Source organism: Eptatretus burgeri, chromosome 6, assembly GCF_056783735.1.
Source record: "Eptatretus burgeri isolate ZD-2024b chromosome 6, Ebu_testis_v1, whole genome shotgun sequence".
Taxonomy (NCBI): Eukaryota; Metazoa; Chordata; class Myxini; order Myxiniformes; family Myxinidae; genus Eptatretus; species Eptatretus burgeri.
The window spans coordinates 109,449,081-109,470,676 of NC_140966.1; the positions used below are offsets into that span (position 1 = coordinate 109,449,081).

General features: G+C 45.1%; 1 protein-coding gene across 2 annotated transcripts in view; it reads left to right on the forward strand.

The window, feature by feature from the left end:
- MTMR2 (myotubularin related protein 2) overlaps positions 1-21,596 on the forward strand; it is a 68,270-nt gene that overhangs the window by 16,260 nt on the left and 30,414 nt on the right. The window contains exons 2-4 of one of the 2 annotated variants that reach the window (XM_085886696.1): positions 6,535-6,635; positions 9,332-9,423; positions 20,835-20,939. In XM_085886696.1, the coding sequence (XP_085742822.1) occupies positions 6,593-6,635; positions 9,332-9,423; positions 20,835-20,939 (240 nt within the window). In that variant the 5' untranslated portion in view covers positions 6,535-6,592. The remainder of the gene's footprint in view (positions 1-6,534; positions 6,636-9,331; positions 9,424-20,834; positions 20,940-21,596) is intronic. The other variant, XM_085886695.1, reaches the window with a different exon arrangement.

Sequence of the window (21,596 nt, forward strand, 5' to 3'; positions counted from 1 at the left end):
ATCTGGACTTCACAGCGATCGAGACCCCGCCGCCTATCTCACACATAGAAAGGGTTGAGAGGCAGAACAACCGAGTACTCAATGTCTTTGGCTGGGACAGCGAGGTGATCGTCCACAGGCTCAGCAAGCATCATGACATCTCCAGAATCAACCTCTTGCTGATCGAAAAGGCTGGTAAGTTCCATTATAACTGGGTGAAGGATATCAACCATCTGCTCTACGGCCAGAGCGCAAGTACTTCTGTGAGATATGCCTTCACGGATACTCCTGAGAAGACCTACTGGAGGCCCAGGCGTCGGGCAGACAACAGCGGTGCGAGTGGAGATGCCAAAGCAGGGAGAAAACATGTTCTCTTTTCAGACCTGGTACGAGCAGCTCCTAGCCCCTTACATCATCTACGCCGACTTTGAGGCCTAACAATTCAGATCGTAGGTCCAGAGCTCAACCAGCATCAGAGTAATATGCAGAAGACACAGCAGCATGAGGCCTGCGGTTATGGGTACATCGTGGTGCGGTGTGATGGCCAAATGAAACCCCCCATAGTCTACAGAGGCCCAGATGTGGCGGAACATTTCCTCAATGCTAATCAGCGGGAGGAAAGACTTACTAAGGTTATCCTAAACAACCCTGAGCGTATGAGGAGATGCCCCAAGACTGGCAGATCCACGATGCCAGCATCAACTGCCATGTATGTGATAAGCCTCTGATAGTTGAAGGGAAACAACTCTGTCCGCTATCACTGTCCTATCACCAGAAAGTATCGAGGGGCAGCCCACAACACTTGTAGCCTAATGCTGAGGCTCAACCCAAAGACAACGACCATCCCTGTGGTCTTCCATAACCTATGAGGCTATGACTCTCATCTACTCATGCAAGCCATCAGTAAGGTGGATTGCCGAATTAACTATATCACCAACAACATGGAAAGTACATTTCCTTCTCCCACCGTCAGCTGCGATTCATTGACAGTGCCAGTTCCTCCTCGCATCACCACACAAGCTTGTGGTGGCAAACCAGCCAGAAGCCTTCACTATCACAGCGAGATATGAGTCCGACGTACAAAAGGGGGAACTGCTGATGCACAAAGTTGTCTATCCCGATGACTACATGTACAGCTGGAATCTGTTCCGCAAGCCGCTCCCACCGTAAGAGGCCTTTTACAGCAAGCTGTCTGACGAACACATAAGCAAAGAGAACTATGAACATGTAAAGAAGGTCTGGGTGACCTTTGGATGCTGTAATATGGGAGACTACCATGACTTCTACCTCCAAACTGATGTGCTCCTCCTGGCGGATGTCTTTGAGACATTCTGAAAGACCTGCCTACAATGGTATGGGCTCGACCCAGCATACTACTATACAAGCCCATGGCTTTCGTGGGATGCGCTTCTGAAAAAGACAGGTGTAGATTTGAGTTGCTAACTGACTATGATATGCACCTTTTTATCGAGAAGGGGCTTCGTGGGGGCTTTTCCATGGTCTCAAAGCAGCACGCTTAGGCCAACAATACAAGGGTGGAGGGTTATGACCCCAACAAACCAAATGGCTATATCCTTTACCTCGACGCAAACAACCTTTATGGCTGGGCAATGAGCCAATACCTTCCAACAGGCGGCTTAGGATGGTATGGGGGGGAGGTCCTTGAGAGGGATATCCGCACCCTCTCAGCTGATGCGCCAAGAGGGTGCATAATCGAAGTGGACATGGAGTACCTACGGAGCTCCATGATGCACACAATGCCGATCTGCTAGCGCCATAATAATTGACAGTCCAGAAGGAATGGTTGTTAGACTAACAGCTAAGACTTCTTGAATGTGTTTGGGGGCACCTGACAGAAGTTTAAAAGCTTGTACCAAACCTCCATAATAAGGACCACTGCTCTTCATTACCAGAACCTACAGCTCTATCTATACCTGGGTATGAGGCTGAAGAATATCCACCACGTGCTTTGGTTTGATCACAGCCCATGGATGTAGCTGTATATCAGAATGAATACAGGCCTGCAGAAAATGGCCACTAGTGACTTCGAAAAGGACTTCTTCAAGCTCATGAACAACAGCGTTTTTGGAAAAACCGTGGAGAACCCACGAAAGTGGGCAGACTTAAAGTTCGTATGCTCCAGTGAGGAAGGTAGGCTGCGGCGCCTCATTGCGAGGCCCTGATTTGCGTGACAAAAGATCTTCAACAATGACCTCACTGCTCTCCACATGCACAAGACCAGGCTTGGACTGAACCACCCCATCTATGCAGGCATGACCTCTCCAAGCACCTTATGTACGATTTATACTACAACCACCTTAAGGCCCAGTAGGGAGACTATTGCCAGCTGCTATACACAGACACGGACTCTCTCCTCCTTGAGATTCAGACTGAGGATGTAAACGCAAACATGGCCGCACACGCAGAGCTCTATGACATGAGCGACTTCCCAAAGGACCACCCACTCCACAGTGACGTGAATAAGAAGGTCCTAGGAAATATGAAAGATGAATGTGCCGGACGCCTTATTGCTAAATATGTGGGCCTGCGTCCAAAGATGTACTCGATCCTCGAGGCCAATGGATGGGTTATTCGCAAGGCCAAGGGTGTTAAGAAAGCAATCATGAAAAAGCAGCTCCGCCATGGGCAGTATATAGAGGCCCTCTTTGATAAAGAGACCTTCAGACATGAGATGGATGTGTTGCACTCTGAGCAGCACCAAATCTATGGACAGCACATTAACAAGGTCAGCCTGCCACCATTCGACTCAAAATGTTGGATATCAAAAAAACGGAGTTGATATGTTCACACACGGTTATAAGGGCATCTCCTTTTACGCCATCAGCCATAACTGGAAAAGGGGCAAGAACATGAGTTTTGTTCCACTGATTGGAGGGACACTTGGTTTTTGTGGATTCTGATAGCTATTAACCTTATAAAATGGGGGGCCAAAGTTCTCCATGGAGATTCCTGCAGTTTTTTTTTCTAGCCATCCGAAATTCTGGTAATTCAAGCCCAAACGGTCATTTTGGTGTCTGAAGGCAAATTCAGCTGCCAATATCCACAGACATTGACATCACTCATTCCTAAGATTTTCAGAACACGTTATCATTGGTATAGTGAACGTATTCCAGAGAGTTCTCCAAACTGCTGCACCTGGTTTCTTCTAGGGGATCTTCCAAACGTGGCGATTTTCATTAAAATGTGTCGGTTTGAAGTGTCTGGGAAATATCTTTGGAAGTTGATATCTAATGATCTGAAATGCGCACGTACTCCAAACTGCCTAGAGTAGTTGTCATCTGTATTGTGAACGCATTACAGAGTTCTGAAGGCTGCTTCATCTAGTTTCTTCTTGGGGGGGTCTTCCAAAAATGGCGAAATTCATTAAAATGGGTCGGTTTGACGTGTTTGAGAACCAAGTTTGGACGTCGATATCTACTGTTCTGAAATGCGCACACGCACCAAACTGCCTAGACTTGTTATCATTATTGTGAATGCATTATGGAGAGTTCTGAAGGCTGCTGCATCTGTTTTTGTCTGGGGGGGTCTTCCAAAAATGGCGAAATTCGTTAAAATGGATCATTTTTCTGGTATATTGTGGACAAACATTTTTGTTCAATAATTGCCTTTGACATCACGTGCGCTCAAAATTAGGAAATACGCAATGGTAGTACAACAGAAAAAACACATAAGAGAAATTAATACAGATTAAAACCGATATAAAAACTTTTATTATCGGTAAGAAGGAATCCCGATGCACTCACTCGGTACCATTAGACAATGGCATGTGAACATGGTGTTATCTGCAGCCAACAAACATCAATTACACAACGCTAAACTACGTTAACATTTCGTATCCTTCATCCTCATAATAATCCTCCTGGTCATCATTACAATTTATATCGCCATCATCATTATCACCATCATCGCAATCATCACGAAGATCGGTTGCATGGCTGACATTGTCACAGTCTGAACATTTACACAAATCTGAACATGGCACTTTTGCCTTTTTGCATGAACATCTCGAACTTGAGCACTTCGATACTTTGCAAGTACATTGTGTGACTTTCAAAAGAATGTCTGGGGCCGGATTGATGGTCATCCACTTTATGACTAATTTCCCATCAACAATCTCCCACCCATGGCCAACAGGTGAAGGGGCACCAAGAGACTGCACAAAGGATTGCCTATGGATTGCCGCTTGGTAATTAGCCCTCAAGGTATGCATATGTAATGCATCCTTGGTTGGTGGAAGGCTTTGACCAGATTTTGAGGAGACGCAATGCATTTTGTATCGTGCCTCATTGATGTCATCTAGTTTTGGCTACCTGTAAAGATGACATACGAGGGATTCCAGGGATTTGAGGCAAACTTCATCTTGATCGAAACCTCGTCCCAGTTCAATGAAAGACCATGTGTAGTCATCACGATCAAACGTAATAGTGAACGCTTTCTGCTTGCCTTTTCCATAGAAAGCGCTGGTGGAATCGCATCCCATGAATGCGTGTAAACCTATTAGTGCCTTGCATACATCAGCTCCAAGACAACAGGTCATCTTCTGCAAATCCATAATGCGTGGTCTCGAACACCTCATTGCCAGTCATGAAGAATGTATTGCAGGACAGATTTTGTTGAAGACAAAGGGAAATTATGCCCACATCTGAGTCGCAGCTCATGATTACAACATCTTCAAATGTTGCACTAGCGTATTGCGCGTGGAGAAGAAGCCGCGTGTCTGCTTCCTCGTGGTCACATGACAACTCATCAACAGAGCAAATGGTTGTGATGGCATTACTACTCCTCGGAACGTGACAGTACTCTCCATGTGTAATGTACACATCAACGTCCCTATCGAAGTAGGCATGCAAGTTGATGTCCTTCAATACCGACATGAGGAAAGCATCAAGTGATTCTTTATTCTGACCGCTTGACATGAATTTTGACCATTGCTTCGGTGTTTTTAGTCTTTAACATAAATATTTATGGTCTGGCTGCCACTGACCACTCTCCGATCCCTTTCTTCATTTTTTTTAACGTTTATATCAGGGTATCGATCGACAACAAAATCTAGGGGAGCACAATTCGTGTTCTTGGCAAATTTTGTTAAGGCAGAGAAAATGGCATCAGCCAGCCCTCCAAAAGTAGCTGAGATAGGCTTAATGGACCGAATCAGGGGACCCGTATCAACAATGATCACTGCGTGGTCAGGGATGCCACTCTTCAGGTAGTCGATGCACTTTTCCTCAACCATTGTCAGGAGCTTTGACTTAACATTTTTTGCCAAGGACCCATCAGCACTGGCAAGAGGTCATGAGACGGGTGCCAGGGAATGAGTCAGAATGTCACGGAGATTGATTCTCTGAGACTGACTGACGGCAAGAAGTCGCGAGAATACATTTCTCATTTTTCACAATGACTTCTTGACCACTGGTTGTTTTGGAAGATTTTGAGATGCTTTGATCGGCGAAGGTTCTCAGTTTTGAGAAGTATGGGGTCAGTGGAGAGAACATATCAGGATGAGGCTTCATCTTCCGGTGGGGTGCAGTTTGCTCACCCAATCCATCCACTACGTCCAGACTTTCATCTCCCACAGTCAAATAGTCGTTAATATATCGGCTCAGAGATTCCTCACCAGTCTGCTAAGCAGACAGGAGATCATGTTTGACACGGTCATTACCTATAACCCCAGAGCTTAAACAAACCAGTTGATCAGACTCAACTTTGAATGGGTTGATCATACTCCCAATCGTAGTGATAATTGACTGGACATCCTGATCATTTTTCCTCACTTGCAACTCGTAAGACCTCTTCCTCTTGGTGCAGTCAGGCGACATACCCACCATAACCTCACATTGCCTTGCAATTGCAGCATGCTCGGGCTGCGCCAGTATCCATCTCTGTATGGCACCTGGTTTGAGGGTTATCCCAGTCACTCCTCCACTGGTCTTCGAGTCGTGATTACACGTTTGTTCTATTGCCTGATCACAAGCAATTTATGAGAATGGGTGGCGATATTGACGCTGTACGGTCCACTGCCCCGTGATGAGCATTTCCTGGTGACATGCAGGGTGTGTCCTCTGAAGATCCACCATCTCAATACACTAGACAGGGAGATACCTGGCATAATTTACCCGGTCAGAGGAAAAGAACCAGGGCAACATGGCTCGAAACATTTTTCCCACCGAAAACTGCAGGGCACCGTTATTTTCTACATTTGGCTGATGAATTATGCACTTGCAAGGTTCAAAACCGAACATTTTGACGATGAAAACAACGAAAATGTTATAAAACACACTGCTTCACGGGTGCAGCCATCTTGAATAATTAATTTCTTTCGGGAAATACGCTCACTGTTCAATAGTCACGTGACCATCAATTAGCACTGGTTCCAAGAACAAACAGCTGAGCGGGTGGAACAAAAGGGCGATTTTTCATGATGGAAATACGCAATAACTGCAGGATTTTGAGTGGAGATCTTGTGGATTGAGAATGTATTCATCATAAAGAATAATTCTGTACAGGATTTATCTATCCCCCCCCCCCCCCCGATAGGTGGGACGAAACTGCACGATACAAGTTACGGCTGATGGCCTATTTGTGGACCTACTAGATGACTTGTTTCCTCCTTTCATTGCGTGAAAGGAATCAACTGGGTAGGCCCTCACGAACAAAGCCACGCGGGTACCGCTGCACTTGAAGGCACACCATTTTTCTGGTTACTTCATTGTTTAGCCCTGAACAACCGCTGGCAACCAGCACAATTCCTCCATTGAGTATGTAGAAGGACGACATGTACCATTGCCACAGCTACCACTTGCTTTAATTGTTCCCGAAGGAGTTAATAAACCGATACAAATGGTCCAGAGACGTCTGCATAAGGGGGTAATCCTTGCCAAAATGTGGTATTTTTTTGGCCGGCTCTTGGCCATAAACAAAGTTAACGCATGGTTTCTATCTCTCCAATGCTCGAGATACCCGTCGGTGACATAGCCCAAGTGCGTGAGCTCGTGGACACTCTCTCCGTGAGCCACGCACGCAACCCTATGTAGCAAAGACCATTTTTCTTCTGGCGGTATCATTATTACGAAATCGCAATACTGTACTGAGGCGTGCATTTTCAACCAACAATTTGATTATTTTGACCCCCGAACACAATCTTCGCCTTCATCCCCACCTTGGTGGCCATGTGTGCAGCCCTTTGAAACGGAACTCAGAGGTGTCTTGCGAGGAGGACCCCGTGAACTTCATCCATGTTGTCGAAGACATCCCTAGGCCCGACGAGCTCGATGGTATTTCCTCGCTCCTGGTCATGGACGACTTCATGCTTGAGAAGCAGAAGAATGTGGGCTGCATATTCTGCCGAGGGCGGCATAAAAACTGCCATGCCCTCTCTCTTGCCCAGAGCTTCACGATTACCAACGCCCATAAGGGCGGGTTGCCACCTGTGATATGGCGCAAGCTGTCACCTGTGCCTCTTTGATTGGTTGCATAATAACAGCCTTCACACCATCTACGACGAGTACTGCTCAGCAGACATGTACTAGCCTGAGTTCCAAGACTTCTTTCACAAGGTGGTGTCCGAACGGTATAGTTTTGCTTTCACGACCCTCAACCTGCGCGAGAAACCCTTCGTTGGAAAGTACTGTCGTGGGTTTGCTGACTTCTACGTACTGCGGAAGTTTATTTAGACACTGCTACATGCTATATGTGCATACAGCTATAAGAGATGTTTGTCAATTGTTCAGCGAATAAGTCAAGTGAAGATAGGCGTGCACTAATCAAAGAGATCATCATGAACCGCAAGATCCTCCGCAAGCAGAATCAGGCACGGGTCCTGATTCGGGGAAGATTCCAGCACTCTTGCCACTAAAGCGCAGCTGGCTCAGAAGGCCTCCAAGGTCTCGATTGGAACTACCGACAACCTGGTCAAACAAACTAATAACGGGGACCTCACAGATGCGGGGTTCTTGACCTCTGGCTTCATTTTTGGTGTCCAGACGGATAAATGCCTGGATGTCGCCAGCAACCAGGTTGAAATTAAGCTAGCCCCAACATCCGGCCTTACCCTCTCAGCGGTTGGGTTGGCTCAAGACGACCAGACCGTGTGCAGTCGGAGCGGCGCAACGGTCCCCAGTGCGGTGAACGCAGTCACTGACTGGGCCGGCGACAGTACGAATCAGCTCGCCTCATCTGACAACTGTGTGTGGTTGCCGGGGTTGAACAAATTTACAGTGAGTAACCTGACTATTGGCATGGTTCAGTTACCACCGACACACACTGCACTGTCGGTCAGATGCGGACGACCCAAGGGAGCGGGTCTCTTGTATGGAGGAACCCAGTAGAACACAACTCATCCCTCTCAGGCATCGGCACAACCCTCGAGCAGTCACAAAGAACTCTTCACGCAGTGAAAGCATCATTGGTTAGTACTGACCTCCATTGGAGGATGATTCTGTGCTCTTTATCTCCGCGGAACTCCCCTTCGTCGCGTTAACCCAAACGAAAGTGGTGGTTGACATAACGGACCCCTTCAACAACAAAGTGTTCGGACAGGGGTTGACAACCCCCCAGTTTTTCTATGACACTTTTAAAGGGTTCTATATCAGCTTTGATGGTGTGACAGATTGTTTAAGCTCGAGTAATTTCGACATTGGGAGTCGGGTCAGGCCTGCAGGTAACACCACCACCATTTTCCTAGCCCTGCACACGAAAACCATCAAACCGCAATCACAATTTCAATGGGATAACGGAACCAATAGATTCGGGGTGCATATTCCACATAGTGACGGGGCGGTATATGTCGACTATGGGAGGGTGAACGAAGGGAGGCTTGTTGTAGCTAACCAAAACCAGCTGACCATCAAGCGAGAGTTGTGGACAATATGGGTCAATCGAGTTGTTCAGAGGCACCGCGTCTTCGACTCCGATAAGTTCTGATACCATCACAGTCACTCTACCGTCGGGAAGCATGACTAATTTCAACATAGTTTGTGATAGTGGAAACTCCTCCAAAATGGACCTCAATTCATTCATAATCTACAACAAAGCCTTGTCATACTCGGAACTCATGAAAATGCACTACTTCCTCAGGGATCCGTTTGGGATTACCGATTAAGACCCTCTGCTTGCCACTTTGCATCACATTAACGACGCAACAGCTCTTTGCTTTGCGTGTTGTGCGGCAACGGCAAAGCTATTTATCGAAGCTAAGTCGACTAGTCTTCCGAATCTTGGAGGCGTTGAATCAATGATTTAGTTGCAATGTACGGTAACAAGTTTTGAGGGTTTTTGACCTTGTGAATGAAACCTCCTTGATTCTACTCTTTTTGTCTTGACATTCTACCAACAGAGAAAGAAGTGATATACCTGTGTCCGGTGGCAGGAGCTGTGAGAGGAACTTTAGCGATCACAAACTACAAACTCTTCTTTAAAAGCCAAGACGTAAGTGCTCTACTTTGTTTGCAATTTTTATCTCCACAAGTCTAGTCTTTCTTGCCGAGGCCTAGATCATTTGAGGATCTATCAGCAGGTTGTTATTGTGTCCACAACAAGTTAATTTGGAATGCAATAGTCAACCACCAAGTGTGCACTGGTAATATCTGGCCAGGGTCAGACTAGTCTTGTCTACACCACTTCCCCAAGTTTATGTGTGCACCAGCTAGATTATATATTTGTTATCCTCACCAGAGGAGAGGGTATGGCGTTTGTTTGTTTGTCTGTATTGGTTAGTCTAAACTTATGACGAAAATTGAAAATTATCATCACATATCGTTCTGTCTCGTTTGTTTGTGCGTTTGTTTGTGAGTGCGATAACTCGCGAACGCTTTAAGCTGTCTTTGTCAAACTTTACCAGAGGATTCCTAAGGACAAAGGTGAGGCTGTCGATATTTTTTTTTTGACTAGTGACGTCAAGGTGACTGTGACGTCATTTGCATGATTTTCGTCATATAGTCCAGCAGCCATTTCTCAAATGAGGCCAAATAAGGAAATTCGTTCACACCCCCTACAGAAAAGGTTTGACTTGACAAGGTGGTAGAATAGACCCTATAGAACACCTCCAGGTAGTATGTGGTTTCAAGTTGTGGTGTCATTAAAATTCTACAGGCCATTATACATACCAAGGGTACTTACCAAGAGGGTCACTGTGGTCCAGCAAAATTTAGGGGGAGGGGTAATGTAAATGTGAATATCTTTGGTGAGACAACCATTTTTCAATATTGAGGTATCATTGGCTTCCTATTATAATTCTCAATCAGAGTATGTACAGTTATTTGAAAATGGCCTTTGCCATGGCATCACCAAAGCTAAAATATCACACCAATTCAAACTTTCTGACATTTTAAATTGTGTTCTCGTATGAAGGTGAACGGTGTTTCTCAATTACTACTGGTACGTATACATTTTGGAAATCAAACGCTTAAGAAAGTATTGTTCTGCAGAAATTCATATACATATACATACAGAGGCACGCATGAAGAAAACTGCAACTGTTATTTTTAGCGTTCGTCTTTTACTAGTGTATAGCAACACGGAAGCACATACATCAGAGCCGAGCATAATAGTTGTCTTTGGCAACACGGAAGTACATTAGTGAAAGCCGAGTATAATAGTTGTCTCTGGCAGGACGGAAGCTACTCATTCATCATAGTGGATGATAATAGTTATCATGGTCGACACTGGGAGCTGTTCCTAACAACACAGAAGCACATTATGAGAGCGAATCATAATAGTTGTGCATGGTTGCACGGAAGCACATTCTTCAGAGCGGTTTGTAATATTTGTGTCTGGAAACAAGGAATCACATTCGCCATGGAAGCGTGAATATGTCATCTGTTGTAACTTTTAGTCAGCGTCTTCTTCACCATTGGATTCAAAGATTGTTCTTGGATTTTCACAAGTTTCTTCGGCCATACATGCACATGCTTCTGTGCATGGCATGTGGTTGGTTCTGCATGTGCAGTCGGCTCGGCGACATAGAGACTTCTTGCAGTGACAGACAGTCAGCTCCGGAAGACCCCGTGGTGCTGGATCTTTGGTCATGAGCACAGGCTGCAGGGCACCATCCTGAATTTTCCAGCCATGTCCAGCTGCTGGTGGAAGGCTCTGTGTAGGCTCCAATGCTCTCTTCCATACATAGGCCTGGTAATTTCCTCGCTTCATATGTTGCTGTAAGCTGTCGAATGTAGGGGGGAGATTTTCATTTCTTTGTCCCTTTTGACAGAACTGCCAGTATCTCACATTGTTCACTTTCCTCCCAGCCCCCTTGGTTGTTGAGTACATTGCACATATGAAGGCTCCGCATGCTTCTGAAGTGCTGTTGCCGAGCTCGGGTTCTTCTCCAAGCTGTCCCAGACTGGTCTGATGCTCTTTACTGTCAAGTAAGACATTGAAACCCTTTTTCTTGCCGAGTCCTGAGAGTGCACTGTTTGAATCGCACCCAGTGAGTGCGTGGAAGCCGAGTAAAGCATTACACAGCTCAGGTCCTAGTTTGTGTGCCAAGCTGTGGATAGGAATATACCGAGCTTTATCCTTGATTCCAGTCCGAAACCACAGCTCCCAACACTGGTGTTTTCTGTAGTGTGTGGTGCAGAGGACAGCCACATCTGTGTCAGGTGATTGAATCACAATCCTATTGTGATAATGAGAGGCATGTTTTGCATGTAGCAATATTCGTGTGTTTGCCTCTTCATGATCTGACTTGAGGGGAACCAGTTCTTCGCAGTGCCCTCTGATGACTAGCACAGACTTCTGCGGGTTCTTGAAACCACCACCGATGACTAGGTGTTGACCATCAAGCAGAGTGTCTACCCCCATGTGGCACAATGTGTCTGCCAAGAAGGCACACAAGTTGACTTTGTTTTCTACATTTCCAATGTATTTGATCCACTGCTTTGGAATAGGAGTGGCTGGCTCTTGGATTGCCACCTCTAAGGCTGCAGATGTTCCTCGTTTCTCTCGCTCCCCAGCTTTGATTGAGAGGCTGGAGTACCGGTCGAAGACAACATCAACCTGCTGACAACCATTCCGACGTAGAGGGGCAGTCACCAGGCTGTAATACTTGAATGCCATTTCACCGAAGTTTGCAGCACCAGCGGACTTTTTCATCTGTACCAGCGCCATTGCATCGACGATGTGGGCCGTCGACATCTGGCTGGTTGTGACTTGTGGCAGTTTTGGATGGACATCTACCTTCTTGTCTAACTCAGCAATGAGTACGCTCTTGTTGGTCTTCCTCAAGCTGCCATCGTAATGGGCCAGGGATAATGGCACTGTTGATAACTCGTAGCTGAGGAGTTCTCTCAGATTGATGTCCCTTGACTTTCCTGTGATCAGAAGGTGGCCAAAGAGTTCACGGTCAGCGCTGAGTGATAACTTTCTCATCAGTTAGCTTCACTGTTTTCTTCTTGCAGAAGAGGCACATAGTCCAGTCAGTGGACGTTGACTGGGACCTGGATACCCTGGAGGTCTCCGTCAAACTTGTTTCAGATTGTGTGCCAATCTTAGATTCTTCTGCTGGTGTCGGTGAGAATGCAGATCTTCTCCTCTGCATGTAATGCAGGTTTTCTTTGCTTGTCCATTTTTCGTAGCAATTTGAGTGCCATTTAACATCCGCGGTTGCCAAACTGTCAAAATCTGATTTTAAACGTTCGTATACTTCATCTCGTTGGAGTTCCAGTGCTGCAACAAGTGTCTGTATGGAGGTATCTCAGGCTTTCCTCAGTGTCTCGTTTGAGTCCATCTGACAAATTATGCACTTGTGAAAGTTAGTCAACTTCTGTCTCTTTACAGGTAAAAGTTGCACTACTGCCCGACTCTCTGAACTGGCCATTGCTTCAGTTGGCTAGTAGGAATCTTTCAGATGTTCAATCTGGAATGACACAGAAAAGCAACTATGTTAACCCACAGCCTCTTTTACCATCATGATTAACATGACATTTTAAAACTTTATTTTTGTAATTATCGAGTCCATAAGAATTTCATAAAAAAAATAGATTAACACAGCATTTTTTTAGTCCAGCAGCATGAACCTGTGAAAAATTCAATTGTTCAACACCCACTACAGAAAAGTTTGACTTGACAACTCAGTATGCTCTAAAATATAAAAAAAGGTCATAATATTTGATTTGTTTGTGATTTTTACCTCTTGTGGTTGTACAGTTGAATGAATATCGACATTTCTGTACATATTCTGAAAGAGAATTATAATACGAAGCCAATTGTACCTCAATATTGAAAATTGGTTGAGTCTAGACAAAGATATTCACGTTTACGTTACCCCTCCCCTAAATTTTGCAAGTCCACAGTGACCCTCTTGGTAAGTACCCTTGGTATGTATAATGGCCTGTATAATTTTAATGATACCACAATTTGAAACCACATACTACCTGGAGGTGTTCTATAGGGTCTATTCTACCACTCTGTTAAGTCAAATCTTTTCTGTAGGGAGTGTTGAACGATTTCATTTTTTTCAGGTCCTTGCTCCTGGACTAATACCTGTCATACCTACCCGCCTGATGCCTTCTTGTCTGTTTGTTAGTTGCAAAATCGAAGATTTTTCAAGTATATAGGTCAGTCGATTTTGTTATTCTGTCAATCGCTGCAGGTCACAACTCTAAACCGACCGTCATGAAACTTCACCGAGTTGTAGAGGTAGTCTCAACTGAGAAGTCTATCGATTTTGAGGTCAAAGGTCAAAGGCTATCTTGAGGTTTAATTTCTAAAATCGTCATTTTTCATCCGATTGACTTGAAATTTGAACAAGGTTTGCATATTGCGTCACTGAATTGGGAAACCAACTATTTTTGAGATCAAAAGGTCAAAGGTCAACTCAAGATCAAACTTCTAAAGTCATCAATTTCAATCTGAAAAAGAATCAATTTTCATCCGATTGACCTGAGCTTTGATGAAGATTGTCAATTTGAATCTTCATGAAATGGACAATTTGATGTATCCATGGCAACCTTTGGAGAGGGGTGGATTTTGTATCTGCGCAACGTCTTTTTCTTGTTTGTCTGTTTGTCCACACAGAACGTGAGTATGTGTATGAATTACATGAGACCCTTGAAGACCCCTCAAACCTTCCAGACCCATTACAACCCCAGAACTCATGAAGACCCTGAGGAACCAAAAGACTCTTTTGACCCTATAGACCCCCTTATACCCTTCAGATCCATTGAGGTCTTATACGAGCCTCGACACACGACCCTTTGGATCCTCTTTCTTTCTTTTTTTTTTTTCTGTACAGTGTCAAGCCTCATATGAGAGCTAACACACTTAACGTACAACAACGGGATCAGGAGACAAGAGGGGCGGGAGAGGGAAGGAAAAAACATTGGGGAACAGGGACATTAGATCTGTGGAAGGGAGAGGGATGGGGGTGGGGTACACAGATGGACGCTACAGGGACTTTCAGGAAAGAAAGCAGGGAATTTGAAGGAGGTGGGTTTGGGGTGGATTCGTGGGGGTAGAAAAGATCATGGTTTTGGATGGGGGAAGGTCAAAGGTGGTCATGAACAGCTGTTGAAGACCTCAAGGGAAAAGTGTGATTGAAGATAGTGTGGGAGTTTATTCCAAATGTGGGGAAAAAGAGGAATGAATGGGTGAAGGTGAGCGGTGATTTTTGATTTTGGTAGTTTTACCAGAAGGGGGTTGCTCGTGGACCTTGAGCCCTGTGGAAATATATGGGAGGGACATATCTCGGACAGAGCAAGGGTGGGGGGGGAGGGCGAGACCGGAGAGGAGACGGTAGAAGACAGAAAGACCACTGACCTGCCTACGGTGGGACAGTGAGAGACCCAAAGACTCAGCCTCACCGCGGGAGTTAGCAATGATCCTAAATGCCTTGATTTCCACAGCTTGAAGCCGAGGAAGGTGAGAGGCTGGAGCACCAGCCCAAAGGAGAGAGCAGTACTCCATTAGGCTGCAGACGAAAGCTTTGTATGTGGTCAGGAGCTCAGGTGTGCCAAGGAAGGACATTGTATGACGGAGGATGCCCAGTCGGCGAATGGGTTTGGAGGCCAGCTTGGAGATGTGGCTTTTCCAGGAATGAGCATGGCAGATAGTGATACCCAGAAGCTTGAATGAAAGTACTTCTTCAAGAGGATTGTTGAGAAAGTGGATGGGGGAGGACAGGGGAAGGTTATCAGATGGTCCTTTCGGACAGACATGGTGAGAGCGTGAGATTTGTCAGGATTGAAAGACATGCTCCACGTGTTGGACCAGCTTATGATTTTATCCAGATCTGCAGAGAGTGAAGAGGCTACTGCTTGCCAATCTGAGGGGTGACAGATGGTACTGTAGAGGATGGAGTCATCAGCAAAGGGATAAAGAGGATTTTTCAGTCAGAGAGATCATTGATGAAAACCAGAAAAAGAACAGGGCCAAGAACACTGCCTTGAGGAACTCCAGCCTGGACAGGAAGAGGGGATTAGAGAACTCCATTGAGGGCCACATGTTTGCTGTGACAGGAGAGGAAGCCTGCGAGTCATGAGTAGAGATGGCTTTGGACACCATCGGAAGAGAGTTTGGTGAGCAGGGCAGGGTGCCAGACCGTGTTGAAAGCAAGCGATATGTTTTGGGAGATGGCTCTGATCTCGTGTCTGGCATTGAGGACCTCCATCCATTGGTGGGAAAACAGAAGCAGCATATCCAGGGTAGAGTGACATGGTCTGAAACCAAATTGATGATTGGAAATCGAGCCATTGGAGAAGAGGAAGGGTTTGATGTCTGGGGTGAGGATGGATTCCATAACCTTGCTGATGATTGGGAGAAGGCTGACAAGTCTGTCATTGCAGTTATCTTTTCTTGTGCCTTTTTTGTATAGTGGTAATATTTGATGATTTTCAAGCAGATGGTGGATGACCTTGAGCAAACGAGAGGTTGAACAGAATCAACAGAGGGTGAGCAAGAGCAGCAGAGCAGGTTTTTTAGGACACGTGGGCTGATGCCGTCTCGTCCGGTTGCCGAATCTGAGTCGAGGTTTGACAGCAAGCTCTCCACTTTGTCAGAAGAAAAGGACACAGAGTCCCGAGACAGCTGGGTATGACTGGGTAAGTTTGGTACAGAAAGTGATGTTTTTGGGACACAAGATTTAGAAGCAAACACTGAGTTTAGGCATTCAGCCTTTTCACGTGCAGTGCCAGCTGTGCAGCCATTTGAGGTAAGGGAGGGGGGGCGAGGGTTGGGGAGAGAGGGGAACATACACCAAAACTAGACTTAGCTAGACACCACCAGGATTTGGAGGAGGGAGACATGTTTGAGAGTTCAGACTTGAGATTAGAAATATGTTGTTTCCTGGCTCTCCTCAGGGTAGACACTTTTTCCGAGCTTTATGGAAGGAACTGAGATTGTCTTCAGTTGGATTAGCCTTCCATGAGGCGAAGGAAAGAAGTTGTTTTCGGACAACTGCCTCACCACAAGCTTCAGTGTACCATGGGCAGAAGGAAGGGATGGACAATTGAAGAGGAGATGGGATAAATCTGTGCATGAGAGAGCAAATTTCTTTGAAATAATATCTAGAACGAGTTTATGTCAGAGAAAGTAGAAATGGGAGACCAGCAAGGTTATGGAATCCATCTAGAAGCTTGATGGCTGCTTGAAGACCCTGCCAGTCGGCCTGAGTGAAATTCCAGACTTGACGGCGCTGAGGTGGTTCTCTAATAACAGCCAGAGAGATGTCCACTTTGACAAGCATGTGGTCAGATGAACCGATTGGAGTGGAGGAAGAAGAGGAGATATTTTCAGGGAAATTAGTCAAAATCAGATCCAGAAGAGATGGAGTACCGTTGGTTGAGATCTGTGTCGGGTAGTTGACTGATTGAGTCAGTCCCACTGGGTTGTGGAAGTCTTTTGCTGAAGTGCCACAGCAGGTGATGGAGGTACCCCCACCCAGCCAACTGGCCTTATGGCAATTGAAGTCCCCACATATGAGGAATAGTTCACATGAGAGGATAGAAGTTGGTCCATCGAGATGTAAATTGAGTCATCATTGTTTGGTGGACGGTACAACATGCATAAACATGAGGTGGGAGTGGAGGGGAAGCTGTCGCCAGAGGTATTCCTGGGGTTGTGGGGGAGTGATGGCAGTGCATGAAGAGTGAGGAATAGAGTCTTTGATGAAGAGGGCAACTCCTCCACCAGGACGAGGCTCATGTCCTTTATACCGGAGGAGAGAGATACTTGGGAGTCAGAGACGTCTTGAGGGAGGAAAGTTTCTGTGAAGCAGATGTTGTCTGTTTTGTCAGTGGCAACCTGTATGGAAATATCTGTAAGGTTTGAGCGAAGGCCCCGGATGTTTGAGGTCCGCACTGTTAAGGAAGAGGGAGGGGAGGAGGCTTTGGGTGCAGTGCAGTGGAAGGGTAGGATGAGGGAGGAGGGGGGAGAGGTAAGGAGAGTTGTTGAGAGAGTGTGGGGATTGCAGAAAAGCTTGGGGAGAAAGCTGGATGAGGAGGAGAAAAGTCTCTGTGGTGATGGGATGAGGAACAGTGGGGAGTAATAAGAGAGGGGGCAGAGGGCAGTTGAAGATTGGAGAAGGTGGAGTGATGAGATGGAACACTTCGGCTGCGATAGAATACATTCTGATTACTGTTAGATCCTTATATCCTCTTCGACCCTTTAGATCCTCTTCGACCATTTAGGACCCTGAAGACCCTTCGACTCATTTCTACCCTTTAGACATTTAGACCTTCACACCTTTCAGACCTTTTCATACCCTGTAGACGCCTTTGACCTTTAGACATTTTAAGACCTTTTGGACCCCTTAAGACATTTCCCACCCTTTAGACCTTAAATTACACTCTTTAGAGATTAGACCATTTCGGCCCTTTTGGACGTTTTCAGACCTTTCGACCTTACCACCTTTCAACATTCAGACCATTTGACCTTTACAACTTTTCATACCTTTCACATTTACAACTAGACCATTTCGACCTTTCACTGAGTGCATCCTTCCATTTATTTGCCGCACAAAACAAATCCTTGCAAGGGTGTGCAATCTCTGATTGCTCTTTTTCATCTTTATATGTGATAGCCACAAGGTAATTCTCATGAGACAAACTCATTTTGCATCAGCATGTAACCCAAATACATCCAACATATAAAATTTGTCGTCTGTCTGTATCTTTGCCTTTTTTGCAAAGACCGCTGGGCCGACAACCACCACATTGAGCACACAGACCAAGTCTGACCCGGGGATTGTCCTCGGGACATTTTCATCCACAATCTCGGCCTTTAAAGACCTCAAAGACCCATAAGAGCCCTGAGACCCTTCAAGATCCTGAAGACCCTTCAGAGTCCATCCGTCCCTGAAGCCGTGTGACTATATGTCTATTAATTACGTACTGTTTGAACATCAGTTCAACACCTCCACACGTACGTCGATTAATTAAATACTATTGGAATATACCTTTGAAACCTTTCGATCCTTCAGACTGTTAAGACCCCTTAGACCTTTAGAGTACATAGACCCTTGAAGACCCTTTTCACTTTTAAGATACTTTCGACACCTTTAGAGCCCTTCACGCTTTAGAAGTTTTATACCCTTTAGATCCCAAAAACCTTCAGACCTTTACACCACTTAAATCCCTTTACACCCTTTGGATCCCTTACACCCTGCAGACAGATTATATAGCTTGGAGCTTTAGAACTCTTGGACCTTTTTAGACCCTTTTACCCCCTTCGACACTAACTACTATTGGAACGTACCCTTAAGTTGGATCATGTACAACCTTTTTAAGTGCACACCACATAAACATCAATAATCTTCTTGCAAAACACAGACTATACTTCTTTTTTTTTTTTTTAGCAAGTTCTGCGCAAACTCATCCCACCCAGAGGGTGTGTGGGTACTCTGCTATATAATATCTAAAGATGAAAGTTTGTTTTTTCGTTTATGCATTTGGACCCTGCAGGAACCAGTATGACCAAATTTTGCATGGCCTGCTCTTTCATCCAGAGGAAGGTCGAGGGCTATGTTTGGAGCAAAATTTTTTTTAGCCCAGATTTTAAAAAGTTAATTGGCCTTCAGGCCTTGACTGGGTCTTGTGCTTTCCACTGCCTGAGTTTTGTTTTTGTTTTTTTCTCCTGGGAGCGATCGAGTAATATGTACAGTATTGTGAAAGTCGTATATTGAGGTTGTAGTAATGTAGTGTCAGCACAAATTTAATTATTACTATATTATTTCTACTTGCACCTGTTATTAAAAAGATTGCTTTACACACGTTTATTATAACACCTCTGTGTTTAGGCCTCAAGTGGGTTTGTTGCTAATTAACTGGCTGGGTTTTCCCCGGGAGTGATCAAGTAATGTGTTTTGTGACGAACCGATGTTGAGGTTGTCGTGATTTGTTATCGACACAAATTTAATTATTCGAGTATTTCATTGACTTTCCTTGAGAAACGCCAGGTACTTCAGCTGGTGTATAATGTTGATGCCTGCATCCCAACTTGAGCCACAATCCCAACACAAATCTGTGGACCCACAAGAGACTGTAGCTCTGGGCCGGCCCATCGTTTGGTATCGGTCAAACTTTTCTTTTTTTTTAGATCCTCGTGGAGGATCTCTAAGTCTTACTCACGTTGTTGTTCTTGTGGACTTTTTTGTTTCACAGCCTACAGTTTTCATCGAAACTTCCTGAAACTTGGCGTATATATGTAAAAATACCCTGCGCAGACAGTAACCATCTCCGATTTTGAAAATTCTTCCTGGAAAAAAAGTTATGACGTCAAAATGTCTCCGCTAATGGAAATCGCCTAAAAATTATCTCCGAAACTAGGCAAGCTTTTTGAATTCTGTTCATGGGAATCGAACAGGGCATTAGCAGAGATGAATTACCGCACATATGATGCATCACTATGACGTCATTCCTATTTTTGACATTTTTTTGTTTCACAACCTAGAGTTTTCATCGGATCTTCATGAAACTTGCCACGTATATGCAGAAAGCCCACGCGCAGGCAGTAACCATCTCCGATTTTGGAAATTCTTCCTAGAAAAAAAGTTGATGTCGAATATCGCCGCAAATGGAAATCGCCTCTACCATTATCTCCGAAACTAGGCAAGCTGTTTGAATTTTGTTTTCAGGATTTATCGCAAACCTGATACATCACAATGACGTCATATTCGTTTTTATGACGTCATCATTAAGAGGACGAGGATCCGAGGTCATTCGAGCTTGTTTTCAAAAAATTGTTTTTGCCTAAAACACTCCCCAGCACTCATCGATGAACCTTTGAAAGTTTGACGAAGATTTTTTTTGGCCATCTCCTACACCAACACACACACACACACACACACACACACACACACACACACACACACACACACACACACACACACACACACACACACACACACACACACACACACACACACACACACACACACACACACACACACACACACACACACACACACACACACACACACATCTCTTTGAATGCAGATAGACATGTTTGTTTTTGCATACCCTCAAACACATTGACCAGATGACTAAATATGATTGATCGAGATCGAAGTGTGTTTGTGATTTTGGAAACTTGGACTCCTTGGTTGATGATGTGAAGCTCTATATTTTGTACAGACAGGTCTGTCGAGAGTGATAATACATAAGACTTTGTAATTGGTGGAAAATGATTTTTTTCTTCTTCTTTGGAATCCTACAAGATGAGTTAAGATGTAAAGGCACTTTTTAAGATCAAGATAAATATTAAGATGCCGTTGACTTGTCCATTAACCTGTGATGTGCATTCATGACCTGATTCGGTGATGAGATAATGGACATAATGAAATGTTTATCGACACACTCTGTGATTTTCTTCTCGTATTCATTTTGATGTGCTTGCTTCCCCGACAGTTGCCCCTCGTCATCCTTGATGTGCCCCTGTGCACCATCAGCCGTGTAGACAAAGCACCTGGGGGGCGAGCGGATGGAACATGCCGGCTCGATATCACCTGTAAGGTACAGAGCATACTCGTGTCGCTAGCTTATTTGTTTTTGTTTTTTACCCTCAATCTGCTCTTTAACTCTTACGTGTTGCACTAAGCATCTTCTCATTGGTAAAGGTTTGGAGCTGTAACCAATCGGGATTCCATTGTTAGTGCAGTTTATTGCTGTTGTATTTCAGTCATTCGGAGAGGTATCTCACCCTTTGGAGTTGAGGAGGAATGAGGATGAGGGACCGGGCTTGGTTGTTCAGGAAAGCGGATATGAGAATGGTGAAGGATGTAATTTTGTTGCGCCGTGGAATTGCTTTGTGTGAGCACGTGTTTGTGGCGTCTGTCACTTTTGTCGAGAATGTCGAAGTTTGAGCAATGTGCAAACATGTAATTTTGTTTTAAACTTGGCAAGACGGCTCTAGAAATGCATGCAATGCTCATAATGGTCAACGCAGATGAAGCGGGGACAAAGAAGACCGTTTTCAAGTGTTTTCAAAGGTTTCAGGAAGGAAAAGAGTTGCTGGAAGATCAGGAAAGAAGTGGTCGTCCATCAGCAGCGCGAACCGATGACAACATCGCTCGAGTCAGGACTGTCGTCCATGAAAACCAACGTTTAACCACTCGAGACATCGAGGAAGAGACCGGGTCTTTCATTTGGTTCCGTTCAGGCCATGCTGAC